Raw genomic sequence first — 17,013 nt, forward strand, 5'->3', positions numbered from 1 at the left:
TTTTTTACCTAGAAGCATCTTTGCTATTACTTGTATTTGGCCCTTTTAAAAGCGCAGACTGAACAAGACCAGTTAAACTGGCAATCTGTTTCTCCATGGCTTGTATCCTCTCTCTGAAAGACAAGAGAACCGTTTGTTAAAGCCAGATATATTTGCTTTCAGACTTGTTTTTCTAGGTGAATGATTACCATAGGAACTGAAAGACACTACAGAGTTGTGCAAAGGCTCACGGCTATCAGTTTGCATATACCTTGGTAGCAGCTTACCACATCTTGGGTTGGACAGCTTTTGCATTTAACAGACAATAAAAGAGACATCTGCATAGTTTAAAAACAAACAAACAAACAAAAAAAAAACAACCCAGATAATAAACTTCTAGCAATTGCACAAAAAAGGCACCTAAAATAATCAATAATGCCTCTTGGAATTAGTGAAAAATATTTTTTTCAGCATTACATTTTTTAATTATTATTACTTTTTTTTTTTTTTTTTTTTTAACCTCTATTGGGCCAATAATTTTGTTTGTGTGTAAGATTTCTGGATTAAATCTTTAGACTACTTGTTACTATTTTTAATTTTGCCAAAGCAGTATTTTATCTGTGAAGCATTTAATCCGCTTGAGCTGACAACTTCCCAGCCCAAATCCTTTGCACCTGACATCACAACTGACTGCTCTGCAAAGGACAGAAGTGTGACAGATCAGGCACAGCACACTGAACACAGGCTGTGCAGCACAGTGATAGCAAAGCAGGTTTGTTTTCACACCCACTTCCAGAGAAATTCCTAAAAACCAGAAGAAAAAAAGAGGAAGAAGAACTGTAAGAAGTATGGCCAGTGTTTTCTGTAACTTACCAAATTCCACTAAGCAACAACAACATTTTCTGGATAAGAAGGCTAACACTCATGTCTTCATCTTTGCATACCATTTACATGGATGCATACACTGGTCAGGTACCTGGTGACTTCCTTGTAGGCTCCATAACAGCCTTCTGCTCACACAGGTACCTACTTTCTCATGCCAGTACATCAACGGCAACATCACAATGCAGAAACACATGAGCATGGGATATCAGACAGGACCTTTTGAAAATGTATTCCTTTGTGCTAGCACTTATGTGACTACAGAAGCACACAAAAGGAATCACTGACAGTGATTTTGGAAGACGGCTGAGAACAACACTTCTCAGAAAGCAAGTCAAGCAGCGATGGCTCATGGAAGAAGACAGGACAGAGGCAGACCACATGGTAGAGATGGCACGCTTAGCCTCAGATACAGCGTGCCACAGGGATCATTCATCACTACTGTGGTCTCCTGGGCACACAGGAGCAGCAGTGCCACCCCACTCACATCGTTTGCAGCTTGTGGCCAAAGCAGTAATGCCAACTGATAGGGCCATTTAAACTCAAATGTAGGTATTGATACAAAGGCAAGCTGAAATGGCACAGAGTGAGAAACCAGTTCAACTCATAAGCCAGCCAGGGTATCCACACTAATTATTTCATTCACACTCCATGAATGAAATAGAGGTTTTCTGGGACAACACACATATCATAGCTGGAAGACACTCCAAAACGCCCAATGTTCAGAAAACAGGACAGCAAAGCAACTAATGAGATGCTAACAGACACAGGAGGGACCAAGAGCATGCTCAGTCCATCCCCAGCTAGCAGAAATGTTCTTACTGCGATTGAATACAATGTGCGCTCCTTACTTTTCTGTCTTCATGCTGAAAGGTATTTTGAGCGGTGGTGAGAAGACTAGTGAATCGACCTAATTCCCTTCAAACCAAAAAATACGTTGCAGAATTTCCACTGTTAAAAGTTTTAAAATAAGAAACTGGTTCAGGTACAGTAACCTTTGGAACAGAAACAAGTACAAAAAAACCTGGGATAAATATATTCTAACAAATTTTAATGCAGCATTTTTGACACTTAATAACAAAAACATTTTTTTTTCTCAGATAATTATCACAAACCCTTCCTGGAACTAAACGCAATTGGAAGTCTATCTGCTTTACCAATTTATAAATGTTTTTTCCACCCCACATTGGATAATCTGGAAACAATTTTCTGCTTCAAATAAGATTATGGCAACACAAAGCTGATCTTGTCCTTTGCCATGAAATCTAGGAAAATATGTTGTTAAGAGGGAGAGGGATGTTCCAGAGATAGGAGTTGATGAAAAACGAATGAAACACTGCAATCAATTGCACAGAGTACATTACTTTTCATATGGTAAAAGCATTAAGAATGTGAAGAATCTACACGTGCTCTGGAGCTGCTCCCTTAAATACACAGCAGGATTTTTCCCATAATCATTTCATCACAGTACCCAGGCTCATTATAGCCATTAGCACCAAACATTTCCAAAACAAGTGTCTTAAAGAAGGAGCCTTTCAGGCATTAAATAAAATGAAGTGTTTTTTGAAGACCTGGTGGTCTGATTGAAGGCAGTGGGAGGAAGGGGCAAGGAGGGGCTGCACCAGCCAGGTGGCATGGCCATGCTGGGCTGAGGTGGCTGGAGGGCCAGTGGACTGGTTCTGCCAACTGCTGTGTGGACATGGAGGAGCAGTGATGGCTCCACAGCCACCTCAGCTTTTCTGGCAGGAGTCTTCATCTCTGCCTGTGCTATGGGATGCTGGCACTGTGGTGACTGACATTTTTTGGCTCTCAAGATTATATTCTTTTCTTCCTGCTGTGGTCCAGGAGAGAGAATGTGGGGAGTGCAGCCTACCACTGCCATCCCTTCCTGCACTGTGCAGGCCAGAGTCCCCATGAATGGAGTGGGCCAGGGTCCTCATAGATGGAGTAGGACAGGGCCATCTGTGCATGGGGAGGCTGGGGTCCCAGTGGCTGATGCAGGCTGGGCTCCCTGTGGATGGGGTAGGCCTAGGTCCCCATGGACAGGACAGGACAGGATGCGGAGCATCAGGTGAGAGTGGCAGGCAGAAAAACACTCTTCGCTGGTGCTTCTTTGCCAGTTCTGGGAGTACGAGAAGGAAGAAGTACAGCTCAGTTCCCAAATTAATTTCCCAGACAAATCTGAATCTCTCCACCACCCAGGAAGAGAAGGGAGGGTCACTTCTACAGCACTTAGGAAAGAATGTGCTGTTTTATCAGCCTGAGCACTAAAGGGCATTGTTTCACATTGTTTTCCAGTGAATGCTGGGAGAGCCGGGCATGGTGCAGCAGAAAAGGAGGGGGCAAGGTCAGAAGTGATGCTCAGCCCTAGCTGGCCTCTTAGTCAGACTTGGCTTTGACTTTTCACACACAGACTTCTGCCAGCAAAGCAGGCACAAGTGCCTCACCAGCCCTCCTCCTCCCAGCAGCCTGTTTCATGGGCTTAGCTACGCCCAGGCAATCAAGCCCTGCCTCAGCATCTCACTCTCCAAATTCAGCAGAAGCAATGCAAACCCTTGCCTGTACAAGGGCTCTTAGAACTGAGACATCAGGTTTCATCACTTGCCTTCTTCACTACAGCCTCACTGAGTTTTCATGTCATTCCACCTACAGCAGCTAACTGGAAGTAATCTCAAGCAGGGCACAGCATATTGTTAAATTGGTATCCACTTCTCATTGTGCTGCTATTTAAGCATGACTTACATGTTTCTTCCCTTTCCTGAGGGCATTTTTATTATTCACAACACTGGGAAGATACTTTGTATAGACACAAACTAGAATTGGGCTGTGCAACTGTTAGTTCATGTTCCTGTTCTACCCTAGGCAGTGCAGTGATCAAACATAACAGACATACTCAAATACCAAGTCTGACACCACAAACTAATTAGCAGACTATCCTGGAGAATGATTTCCAGTGACTACATATTCATACTTTGCAGCAAGTGAAGTATACGCAGTAATAAAAAGAAGGTCAGAGACAAGGAAAAATACATTTCTTTCTACATCACTCTATGAGATGAACATTTCTCTTTTCACTGAAAGGAAGAAGGAACAGGAGTAGGTTGTCTTTGCCAATGGCTTCTCTAGTAACAAGTGGAAATGGCAGTCCTCAAACTCTGCTTGAAACAGTGAACTCCAGGAAAGATGTGAGGCAGAGAACAATGGAGCTCTTCCCTATTCTGCTCTCTTTCCAAGGGCAAAATAATCCACAGGTGAATATTTCACAAGAACAAGGTTAAATTCAAACTTTCTTGCAGCTTTAAGTTAAAGTGAAAAGGTAAGCTATGAAGTGCTGCCAGCTTTGATACTATTTGATAATTCCAAGAGCCTGTATCTCTTTCCCTCCAGACAGTTTCCCCCAACAGAAGGAAGTCAAAGTGCAGTTTACCTTTCCTCCATCTGTGCTGCTCACCTGTCTTTTTTGACTGGTAATCACGGACCTCTGGAAAAGTTCTATTGTTTCAACTCCAAAGACATATGCGAGCTTACAGACTGCAAACACTAGGTCACAGATCTGTACTGGTGCAGTAAGCACACATTTCTGTGGTTATTTGCAGTCCTAGAAAGCAATTCAATTACTGCCTGACTTTGTGAGTGGGTACAGCCCTGTCTGAGAGAGCGTATCTCAGAAGTCCACCTTTCCTGTCTCTCACTGCCCATGGCTTTACAGATTATGAACATTTTTTCCTGATGCGTGATAGTGGCTACTCACACTTTAATGTAACAAACAATAAATGTTGTTATTATGGGAACAGTATACAATAACCTAAATGTGTCTGTTACACCTTAGTTTCTAACTGCAGAGGAAGAGAACAGAAGTTGTGTTGGGGCAGAGAAAAACCACAGCACAGTATTCCTTTTGAGGGAAAAAACAACAACAACCGGATAGAGTTATCTTGTTCTTTTTGGGACTGCATTTTAGTAATGTGTCATATTGAACACCAGCCATGAAACTGCCCAATGTTTTGCAACATAACCTATGTTTTAAATGCAAGGAATGTAAGTTAAATCGCATTTAACTCAATGCACTCTTGAGTAAGCTTCTCTCCCCATTTGCCAACATTTAAACATCTGTTTTGCCTGTGGTAGATTCTAGAATTGTCCACCATAAACTATATAAATGAGCCATTCAAAAAATGGTGGCAATCACTGTTCCAACAGCTTATGTTCACTTACAAAGATTTACTCATTCTTCCTGTAAACCTCATATTTAAGGAACGCTGACTCCAGAAAGATGAAGTGCTGCAACTTGCTTGATCTTTTGTGTGTATGAATACTAATAATATTTTAATTTTTGAAATCTCCATGAACTCCTTTCTTCTCACTGTTTTAAAAGTCCTTTATATAGAAGTCTTCTGATAAATGAATTACTCTGAGAATTTATTTAGTTCCTTTCGTGGCAGAATTAGCTACCTTGAAAATACCCGAGGTAAAACAGATAAAAGAAAGAATTACATGAAGAAATAAAATCCCCCTCAACTCTGACTTAAATAACAGGCTCAACAAGACTGGCAAGCACAACGTAAAATTAAAATGGGAAACTCTAGAAAAAAAGAGATAGGAGATGCTATGTAGTTTTCATCTTTTTCATCTTTGGTAGATCCAAATTTGCTGCAGTTAACATGTCAGAGATAACAGATGTAATTTCTTCAACAAAGCCAAGATATGCTCAGTGAGAGGTCTGATCTGCTCTTAGTACCCAGGATATTCTGATGAAGTACATAGATATCTGCTTCAGCCACTGACTAGAAGAACGGAAGGAGAATTAATGCAGAAGGAGAGATTTAGCTAAACAGGCATTCTCAATATTTATTTTGATCTTTTCTCTGCCTTATACTTATGCTCTGCCTTAGCTCTGTGTTGTCCCTGAGGTCGTGACAGCACTACTTCAAGGTAATTTCTCAAAAGAGAAGTCACTAGGTATTTTCTTTCTTTTCAGCACAGTTCACTAGTGACTGAAGGAGTAATGGTGCTGAGATGATGGGTTTGATGTTCGCAGGGGCCTCAACCCACTCCTAGCTATCTGCAAAGCTGAATGAGTGAGGATAGGGAGATTCTTAATGCAGCGTGCAAACACAAAAGACTTCCCTCCTCAGTATTGTCAAGACTAACAGATAAGCAAACCTGCCTTTTTGCTGCTAGCCCACACTCGACTCTGCATGCACACTGGCTGAGCACAACACCATCCTTGATACTGCAGGGGTTAGAAAACATAGCAATTTGCATTAACTGCTTTTAGTGTTTGGAATTATTGTTTATAAAGTCACTGTTCTCAAGGTTTAAAAAAACCTACAACATAAGAGACATTTTCAGAATGATTTTTTTCAATGCTATGTGGCTAATACACCGTACTGAATTTTAAGATCACATATTTATTTGGGAATATAATTATGCAAATGCTATCTTCATCACTGTAAGTATATCTTGGAACCAAAACTAAAACTCCTGGTACAATGCTGTCTTTAAGCAACTGTATAGCTGTATATTCACAAACACAAGCCTATGTACTAGAGTGAACAGATGAGATGCTCAGAAGAAAAAAAGTGGCATAGACTGGGAAGTTGTTGGTGTGCTCCCTCATTTCCAGCCCCCTGACAAGAATCCTGCAGAATTTTTTATCTGATCTCTTGGATTAGAAATGGAAAATGTGCAAATTATTTCCTAGTTGTCATAGTGGATGCTTGAAATATTTCTGGAACATAGATCTTTTTTCTTGGAAATAATAAATACAAACTAGGTTTCAGTGACTCTAGACTCAGTTCCTTGTGTCAGTATAAATACTAAGCTGGTATCAGCATGTAATTTTTTAGGGAAGTTGATTTTCTTCCATTTTCCATTTTCTCCCCAACAAGGGACTTCACAATACATGCTTCTTTCCACCTAGCATAGTTAGAGGCATCTAATTGTTAATAAAGTTGCTCAGATGGAAGAGAAGTTTGGGGCCATATGAAGCTCTGTATCTCCCCAGTGGTTAAGGCAGTCAGTAGTTACCTTTGGCCTTTGTGAACTGAGCATTTTCCAGCTATTCATCTTCACTTCCTCTATAGGTAGTGGAATAGGTATATAGAGCTATATAGGTATAGCTCTATAAAAGTTAACAGCACAAGCAATATGCTGGAGATTAGAGCAACTCATACAAACACACAATAACGGATAGGCAGCTTAATGATTTTTCTCTCCTAGGGCAGGGTCTACAGCAGGAGATGCCTTCGAAGACCTTTGTGTAAAGCTGGTCCTTAACAGAGAGGAGAGATCATCACCATCATTCTCAATGCAGAAAAGTTAATAACAGTTAGGTCACCAACTATTTCTGATGGTAGAAAGAATCACTGGGAACAGCACTCTTGTTTCAATTTCTTCCCTGGGACAGACTTGCTCTTCTCAGCAGCTTCCCCTTGAGGAACATTATTACAAACAACTGTCCTATTTTTATGCAAATTCATGTTTTACAGGAGATAAGACAGTAATGATAAATTCTTCCAATTTCCTAACACTAGATGAGAAAAACTCCACTCCATAAAGAACCAAAAATTGTAATATCAGAGTGTCATTCTTAACGGGGGTGAAATATATTCCCTTATTAGCAGGAACAGAACATCATTTGTTCTTGTAACATGATCTGGTTGCCTGGAAAGAAAAATCCTAGTTAATCATTTTATTTTATTATATTTTTTCCAATGACTGAAATTTGCACAAATGAAAATAACTAGGGATTCATCATGAGCTGACAATACTTTCGGATTAATAATGGGTGGTGTCGCATTTCCTCTAAATTACTAACTACCTTGACAGACAGCTAATAAACACCGCAGCCCAGCACAGCAGCTTCCTACACATCACAGCATCCCCTGGGCATGCCAACACAACATGCGTATGTTAGGAACATTGATTATTTGCATAAATTAAGGTCTGGCTCTGCCTTACCTTGTTTCCTTGTCCTTGGGCACTGCAGGTGACCCATAGCCAAAAGCCTGTTTGTCAATGGGAGACGGCACAGCCTCTGCCATGCCCACGTGGCCAAGGGCGCTTCGCACTTTGGCATCCACAAACACAGGTGGTCCTGGCTCCTTTTTGAAGGACTGGCGGCTGGGAGAGGCCCTGTCAGGCTGGATAGCATGAGCAGGGACATGTGCAGTATGGTGGGGATGGACATCGATCATGCGCACATCAGGCACCCGGTGGGGTGAGGCAGGAGGCGTTTTAGAGCTGAGTGTGGGCAAGTGGCTCTCCGGGTATTTTCGTGGCTTTTGCCTGTACAAGGACTGCTCCAGCATTTCAGGCTGCATAGAGGGGTTACAGTAAGTGCTTGATGACCTCATGGCACTGCGATGGTAGGTGACAATGTGATCAGAGACATCAAGGGAGTGTCCGCTGTGGGGTGCAGCCACGCTCATCCTCCCCTCATGAAACAAGTACGGGTCCCCATATAGACCTTCATTTCGGATCAAGGCCAAGTTTTTGTTACTCATGTCCTCATCTGGTTTCACATCCCGCCTCTCCAAAATGGCGCTTGGGCTTGGCGATATGGAGCGTGATGCCGACACACTGGAGAGCCGGTCTCTGGGGATGGTGGCATTGCCTGGAACACCCATGGGACGTCCCCCTCCATAGGGGATCCTGGATGGAGAGGGCGGCATGGAGTGGGGCACTGGAGTGGAGGGTGGAGAGCTGGGCATCGCATGGGCAGAGTGTGCAGCAGATCCAGAGCGGGAAGCGCTTGGGCCATCTCGGCCCATATAGGCAATTTCCCTCTGCATCTGGAAATGAAAGAAAAAACATACAGAATATAAAATTACCAAAGGAGCAGAACGTGATGTGGATTGTGACGACATCAACATTCACAGAAATGAAAACTACCTTCAAGATTAAATAATTTGTCATCTGCAAAAAATAAAACATCTTGGGATCTATAGACAGCAATAAAAAGACCTGCATGTTAAAGGGATATGAGAGTTTTATAAATACATTTGTTCCTGGAAATACCATAGTATCCATTTACACATAGCTGATACGGACTTGAAAAAGTTCAATGATCAGACACACAGGCTAAAGAGTTTGTTGATTCCACACCAGGAAGAAAATGCAGGCATCACAAACATACCTGAACTCTTTAGACACAATACAATACAATAAAACTCATTTTCCATTTACTTCAGTGCAGGATTTTGCTTTTCCTAATGCCTTGATGTGGCCTTTATTATGCAAAAGGTACACAAAGCATAAGGGACACATATGCAAATGTTCACTGACACTCAAGTTGCATGAATACAGTCAGTCCCTATAAAACATGTTCTAATAGTTCCTGAACCACAACCAAAGATAAGACAGCTTAGGAAAATGCATAGAGAACGTGCTCAGAAAGCTACTAAATATTATAGTTTTATAATCAGCATCATTAACTGCTCACAGTAAGGACTGAGTAAACGATGAAAAGAAAACTTCCTTACCAATACATGAGTGCTACCTTAACTAAGGCCACTGCAAAAACCTGCAGAGAATACATATGCTTCTGAGACTGCAGCATCACACTGCCCAACAATGACCTCTTTAGGTGACTGAGCATCATCAGTGGCACGCAGCAGAGAAATTCTCCCTCTAGCAAGCATCATGTGCTTGCTCTGGTGCCATACAGGTCAGGTGGATAAATAAGGAGATAAAATGTCAGCTGAGTTCCACCAAGTGTATCAGAAAAAAAAATTAAAGCTTCCAAAATTTGTGTTGGCAATTTCAGCTTCTCTCTGCATTGTTTCCAAGGGATTCCTAAAGTTACACAGCACATGCTTCTGTGCAGTGGAAGTCATTGATCTGAAATCTTCACCATTTTTCTCCCCTCTCACGCCTTGCTTTGACAGTGTGACTGGATTCATTGCAGGAAGAGTGATCCATGGCTGATGAGGCAAGAAATTATATTCTTTCTATTCCTGCCCCACCACAGGTTTTTCCGCTGGTAAGGGAATTGCAGTATGGCGGTATATAAACAATAGCTGCTCTCATCACAGCAGGCTCCACTCTTGGGAATTACAAATGACGTTCCCCAGGGCCAGAGATCAAAAGTCTGCAGTATCAGGTATCAAAAAGAAGAGATAACCTGATTATGGCAGCAGCAATAATAAATATACACAACAGAACAAAGGAACGAGTTGGGATGGGTCAGAAGCATTATCCAGCTAAAGGGGAACATGGAATAGCTTTTTTTAATTTTCACAGGCAATTACTGAAGTCTGGAATTTAAAATATAACAGAACAAAACAGTATTAATAAAATTACTGGTGGAAATTCAACAGAGTTCTTTATCTACTTGAAGAAAAACTGCAGCACACCGAGCTGTGTTGTGCCAACAGAACAGAAAGACTCTCCCAGCTCTGAGCTGCTTTGGGCTCACACCTATAGACAGCAAGAGATATTTTGCAAAAGAGATATTTTGAGAGAGTGGAGGAAGAAAGCCCTCCTTGATCCCCACCATACAGGCTGTATCACCTTCTACTTAGTTGTATCAGCTAAAACTGCAACAGTTCCAACAGTATCTGGCACACAAACCACAGGCACTAGGATACACTGGGTTGCAGTCAAAGGAAAATTCTGATGTTTCCTTGTACTGAAGAGAAAATTTCCATGGGAAGCTTTGAAAGCAATAGATTTTATATCCACTAACTTCTGGACTTCATATTCCTGTATATGCTCATTCGTTCCTCATAAGTTAAAGAAATCTGTCAAAGAAAAATACCTATTTTCCATCTTACCATATTCCCATACTTCAGAATGGAAACGATCAGTTCAAATATGTAGCTCAGCTATTCCTCAACTTCCTGTGTCTGAGTACTGATGGCTACAAAGCTATTTACTCTATAAATGCTCTTTGCATTAATATAGCGCATGTAGTGCACAGCCTGAAACAAGACTCCACTGGGCTAGGAGGGCACAAAGCTCGAACAGACAGCCCCTTCCTGAAAGGTTCCCTTTCTATTTTAGGATGTGACTCAGTCCTGGGTGGAGTGTGCAGAAGGGGAGAGCAGTTGGAGCCATGGAGTCTGGGGTGCCCAGGGCCGGAGGACTGGGGCATGTGAGCTGGCAAGGCTGAGGGCCAGGCAGCCTCACTGGTCACATTACAGGACCTCCTGCCACCTGTCGATATTTTCTCTTTCTACTTTTCTCCCTTCCCCAAAATCTCTGGATTCTTCATTAATGGCAGCTTCAGAAATTCCAATGATGGTCTCCTATGCTTCTCAGCTATATAGCTTCTGTGTGATATTCAAAGCACACTACTCTCCCCCATATATACTCCACTTTCTGCACTGTTCTTTTTCTTCCTGTCCCACACATACTCTAATATGTAGGCTGCTTTGAGCCACATGTTCTTAGTCTTATGCTGCATTACTCAAGACAGAGAAAGATAATATCAGGCTTATCTGAGCCTGTAATAGTAGGTGATGCCACAGACAATTGCTTTGAGAAGAAAAAGATTTTTTAACGTAGGCATAGGATCACGTGCTTTTCAACTGCAGCTATGTAATATATTTGCCTGAGGGTGTGGTTTTCTTGAGCACATCGCTTAAGAAATCCTTGTTCTAGCTCTCTGTAGCCTATACATCCTTGAAATAGAAACCTGTTTGTTAGTCCTTGAGGTTAAAGTGTGGCGATGGCTAGTACAACCATTTCTCTATGAACACTGGAGGCAAAAGGCACCAGTGAGAATCTTTCACGTTCAATAGTAAAAAAGATCACACCACATTTAAGCATCTCCTGAGGAAGTTTCTGGTCAATCTAACAATACTGCAGTTTGTAAGATATAAACTTGGATTTCTTCTTTTTTATCAGAACAGAGGCATTGGACATATACAGAAGAGTGAACATCAGATAAAACCAGCTAGGCTTTTTATTTCAAAATTAGCTTGCATACTCAGTAACTTGCTGTATTTTAAATACTATTACATGCAGAAAGGTAGCAAACCAGCTTTCTATTTGCCCATCTAAAGATGACTTTACAAAGAGTTTCCCTTGCTTCTAGTAGCTCACATAAAGACCGAGCAGACCCAGTGTCTCTGCATATAGCAGAACACAAATCTTGCTGCAACTCCGGGCTCTCTGAATAGCTCAGCTCCCCTGAAAGAAGGACAGAGTCATGGTATCATAAGGTGGGTTTCTCACAATGAAGCAGTCATTATTTCTTCTCTCTCTTGGGCTTCTTCTTTATACCTGCATCACACATGGGACAGGGCATAGGGAGCTGTGCCCACAAGCACTCCAGGGCAGTGGCAGGTAGCACTGCACTACTGCTGATTCATTAGCACCACACCAACCCTTCATCTCCCCAGGTAACTGGATGCCAGAGGTGCACCTTGACTCACACTGTTATCTGCTAAAATCTCATAGCAAAGCACAGGCAAAGAGAAAAGTAGGTGAGGGTTTCTGACCTGGCAGCCCTTCCCATTGCTCTACTAAGCCTTGCCTATCAAGAGAGCACCACAACTGGTTTCACTCCAGGGATTTCAGCCTGCCAAAATACCTAGATTAAGCATGTTTCCGTAATGGTGCTCATCCCTGCATTGTCCTGAAGACACCCTGGAGTTCCCAGCAGACACCATTAATCACCTCTCAGGCACGCAAAGCTATTACTTTTTCTTTCCTGTCAGCACCCTTTTTTTCCCCGAGGAAACTGCACATCTGCTCCTAAAGCTGGCTCACTCAATAGTAAACTGAGGACACTTGCAAATAACTTTATCAAGAAATTGGGCAATCTTTGATGAAAATGCTACATAAAAACTGAATAGTGATAACAAAACTGATCAATTCATTACATAACAAATACATTCAAGATAAAGAGACCTTGCCCACTAAAAGAAAATCTTCTTAAAAATGAGGCAGACCTTCACTTTGCTAATCAGGGATGGTTTACATAAGGAACCCCAAACCCAACAAGAACACAATTCATTAGTTCTTCTCTAGCAAAAATAAATTGACAGCCTTACTGTACTAGCTGTCCAAAATGCTCAGTTTAATCATTAGTTGCTCTATATTATATCATATCTGTCATAGCTGGTCTTTCACCAAGGTTGCATTTGCACAGCTGAAAGCACAAATGAGCTTTTGCAAAAAAAAATGTCAGATAGAGTTTTGATATTTCTAAAATAATATCGTTTACAATATGGCATAGTGCATTTGAAAATTACAGAAACAGTAAACAGTTTGAAAATGACCATGTACCATTGAAATGTACCATGACTGTCTCTTCGAAAGCCAAATCCTCATGCTATCAGACATCACTGAAAGTTTGTCACACTTGTTTGTCTTTGTCTTTTCTTTGTGTCTCTTTTAATTCCTACAAATTTCCTCATTCTGTTGGGCCATTTCAGAAAAAAAAAAAAAAAAACAAAACAGGCTGGCTACATCTGCGGGTTCCTCCGGCTGCCCAATGGCATACTTACATACTGAAAGCATGTTACCATCATCTTAGCTTTTTCTGGTCAGGAACCTTCCAATGAAAAATAACTTCATCAGACAATGCTAACTTAGAAGAGCTGAAAGATTTGCTAAAATGTCAGTTAAACAAAAGTGAGTTGAAAGTCCTCCCTGGCAGCTTTAAGTCAAATACCAACATGGTTCCTTATGAAACATTCATGGAGTGCTTTAGAGTTCTGGCTTTCCAGATTCACAGTCCTAGGACAACTTGGTCAGAGCCTGCTGAGGGGTAGGGACTCCAGCTCTTCCATGGTCTCTTTGGCAGAGTGAAGTACTGGGCAGTTCCACAATGACCTTCAAGATCATGGAATAAGACGAGCAGGAGTTTCAATGTCTTATCACTCCTCAGCAGTGCTTTCAGACTAATTTAGTTAGCAATTTTGGCTGAAGATGGGTCCTCTGATGTCCCGAAGAGATATTTCAGACAATGAAACAGCTAACCTAGGCTAACCTTGGAGTCCTGGCTTCAGCTAAGTCTGGCCCACACTACAGAGCTCTAGGAGGAATCAGTTTCCACAATATTTTTTCATTATGGGAATCACATGCCGGTAATTCCAAAATAAAACTGATTTCAAATGTTCAAACTTGCCATGAATGGGGAACTCTGAGAGCCACCTAACTCTGCTCTTAACATGCCCCATACATTTCCATTATCTCCCTCTGGATATTTTTCTAGATAAAGAATTTTCAGAACTCCCTAAGAAATACCAGTAATTTTTGTACTAAACTTCCCATTCTTAGCACCCATCTTGGATTCAGTTCTCTAGCTTCTTTTGCACAGTTTTGATATATGTCCAGCTGTAAAATCTCTGTATTATGGTGCAAAAAGAGTTGAACTCAGAACATCTATGAAACTGTAATTTTCTGGTTCTAAATATCACATCTGAAAAAAAAAAACCACCAGTTTACGGGACATATGTGGATATGGTATCTATATTATTAATTCTATGTGATTTTCATTCAACAATGATGCAATCAGACAGAGTAAGATGTCTCTGAGGATAAGCCATTTCCCCAGTTTTTATGTTCATAGACTTCTTTCATCAGTTACTCTTCTCCTGAGTCAATCCTAAACAATTGTCTTCACCATACTACTTAATGTCATCTCAGCATCTCATCCCCACACTTCTCTATCTTTTGTGAAGATGTACAAGGGATATGGCATAAGCACTATTTTAACCTCAAGAAGAGTAAATGTAGGGCATAATATTTCAGCTACACATACACTGTCTTGAATTAAGCACAGCTCAGTCGCAGCCTTATTTCCCTTTTCACATGATAGAGCATCAAACACATTCTTAACATTATTGTCCCTTACTTTATACTTAAATCTTCAATGCACACTTGTCTATGAACTCAGACCCTACAGCTATCCAAATGTTTTACCTCAAGGTACTTTACGTGTCTCAGTATGTCCTTCTATATCCCTGACTACATATAGACTTAATTCATACCATACCCTAAAGCTCCCATGGGGAAAACAAAGAATACCTGTTTCACTTTTTACTGAATGTAAAACAGATCTGTAAAGCTCTAACAAAACAAATTTAATGGTAATATCAAAAATAATGTTTGACTGCTTCACCTTGCCTCTAAGCCAACATGCCTGCTGCAGATGGATCTTGAACAAGCAGAACAGAGTTTCAGATCAAATCCTACAGTCTTATCCCTCAGGCATGATTTCTCAACTGTCCTGATGCTATTCTGGGCATTTGTTTCAACAATTAAAAACAGTAGCAGTCTTATTACTCTTAGCCCACTTTACCTACAGAGAAACAGCATCATATTCCATAGGATTTATGCTCTGAAATAATTAAAGCCACTTACTGTTACTTAAGGAAATCACCTGTATGGCTACAGCAGTAAGATGAACATTTGGTTCCACTTCTTCTAATAAAGCACTTTTTGTTTTCAGCCTTGAATCTAAATCCTCAGTCTACAGTACAACATTTTATATATCCATGCCTTCTGGGAAAAGGTTACAGAAAATGTTCCTTGCTCCCTCTGCTCACAACAGGGGCAGGCCATCTTGCTTTACCCGGTCATCCAGTAACGCTGCTTCAATAGACTGAAGTACTTTTCCACATGACAACGCTGCAATTTCTCCTCCCCTTTGAAATTAGTCACTAAATAACTTCCTTGGCATGTCACCCAGTCACAAACTGTGCAACACTATGTGATTCAATTGCTCAACCATTTTTTAATGTGTGCCTATGAGATGTATAGGAGACTAATGTTACAGAATGAAATACAAGGGAGACTCACAAAGGGGAAAGCCATAAATAAAGCAGCGAGTCACCTTCGGTTAGGTAAGAGAGGGCATTTTAAAGGTAACAATAAGAAACGCACACATACTAATTCCCCACTAAGAAGATCTCTAATTACTTTGCAAAGCCAGCATAAACAATTCTAGAAAAAAATACAGCCACCATTCAGTTGCGAACTTGGTAGCAACGGCTGGCAGGAGGAAGCAAGAGCTTCTTGCGCCGGGCACAGCACCCAGCCATGGGACCTGGCTGTCTACTCATTAACCAAGACCTGAGCCTCCTGGCTAACCTGAACTTTGGGGCCACCATAAATCAGTCTCAGAGATAGCTACAGCACACTATGCTAACCATTAGGATTACCCTTCCTTCTTTTTTTTTGTTATAAAGACACAACAGAGAAGCGAACTGTCAAAAAAAACCCAACTATCGAGAGCAGAAAGATTGCATCCACACCTTCCATCCTCTCAAAGAATACAGAAACTGTATTCTTACAAATGCAGTATTAACAGTGTGAAAGAGGAGGGACTTAAACATCATAGGGTAATCTCATGACTGAAGCACTTCACAGAGCTGCAGTTCTCTTCTGTACTTTTTGGCTATGCTTTCACGCAAGAAAAATATTGCTTTTATCAACATGACTGGCATTCAAAAGAATCAAACTGTATTTTGGAGCACATGACCATGAGCCAACATCAGAGCCATTTATAAGGGACCTTACTGGAGTAAGGCTTCTATTTCAGTGTATTCCTCTCAGCCGGAGAGGGAGGCATCACTCGCTTCTGTTACAGAAGGGTAAGCTGATAGAGAGCATTTAAGAAACATGACAAAGCTCAGAGCAGATCCCATAAACAAAACCAAAAAACCTGGTGTTCCTCTCCCTACTACACCATAGCCCAGCAGCAAGGAGTCCTCCAGATTTGCAGTCAAATGTGGTGTCTTCTGATTCCTACCACCCACTGTAAAGTTGTACACCATTACTGGTCTAACTCTGTAGCATAATGGAAACAGACTTGAATGAGTGTAAAGATATTCATTTTGTCTTTAAACGTATCACTTCTAGTTTCACTGTAAAAATATTTTGAAATATTCTTTGTATTATATATTTGCACTAGAACTATAATAAAGTAATATTATAGCACAGAAACAATGTTAAACCTATTTATTTTTATTTCAAATTTGATCAGTCAAGGCTTGTTTCTTGCAGTATAGGAGTAAAGCAGTATTTACTGTTGAAGCATCTGGTTTATATTTGGCAGGGCTAACTAGCCAGTCAAGCATCCCCTTTTAATGTATGGATGTATATACTTTGCCTAGTTAAAAAGCTGCTTAGGTCTGCTGACCAACCAGACTCAAATACACCAAAAGTAAAAATAAAGGCAAATTATCCAAA

The 17,013-nt window shown here is 41.0% G+C and overlaps 1 protein-coding gene across 29 annotated transcripts in view; it reads right to left on the reverse strand.

The window, feature by feature from the left end:
* The window catches only part of KIAA1217 (KIAA1217 ortholog), a 342,938-nt gene that overhangs the window by 40,763 nt on the left and 285,162 nt on the right, over nt 1–17,013 (reverse strand). For 21 of the 29 annotated variants that reach the window (XR_008209409.1, XM_052695270.1, XM_052695291.1 and 18 more), the window contains 2 exons: nt 7,825–8,657; nt 9–113 (listed from right to left, as the gene is read on the reverse strand). Coding sequence is in view for 28 of the 29 variants with exons in the window: in XM_052695270.1 (XP_052551230.1) it covers nt 9–113; nt 7,825–8,657 (938 nt within the window). In the remaining variant the exon portion in view is untranslated. Of the gene's footprint in view, nt 1–8; nt 114–7,824; nt 8,658–10,640; nt 10,783–15,183; nt 15,426–17,013 lie in introns of those variants that run through there. The other 8 variants (XM_052695267.1, XM_052695272.1, XM_052695292.1 and 5 more) reach the window with 4 other exon arrangements.

This window comes from Tympanuchus pallidicinctus, unplaced genomic scaffold (assembly GCF_026119805.1).
Source record: "Tympanuchus pallidicinctus isolate F22 unplaced genomic scaffold, pur_lepc_1.0 scaffold3, whole genome shotgun sequence".
Classification (NCBI taxonomy): Eukaryota; Metazoa; Chordata; class Aves; order Galliformes; family Phasianidae; genus Tympanuchus; species Tympanuchus pallidicinctus.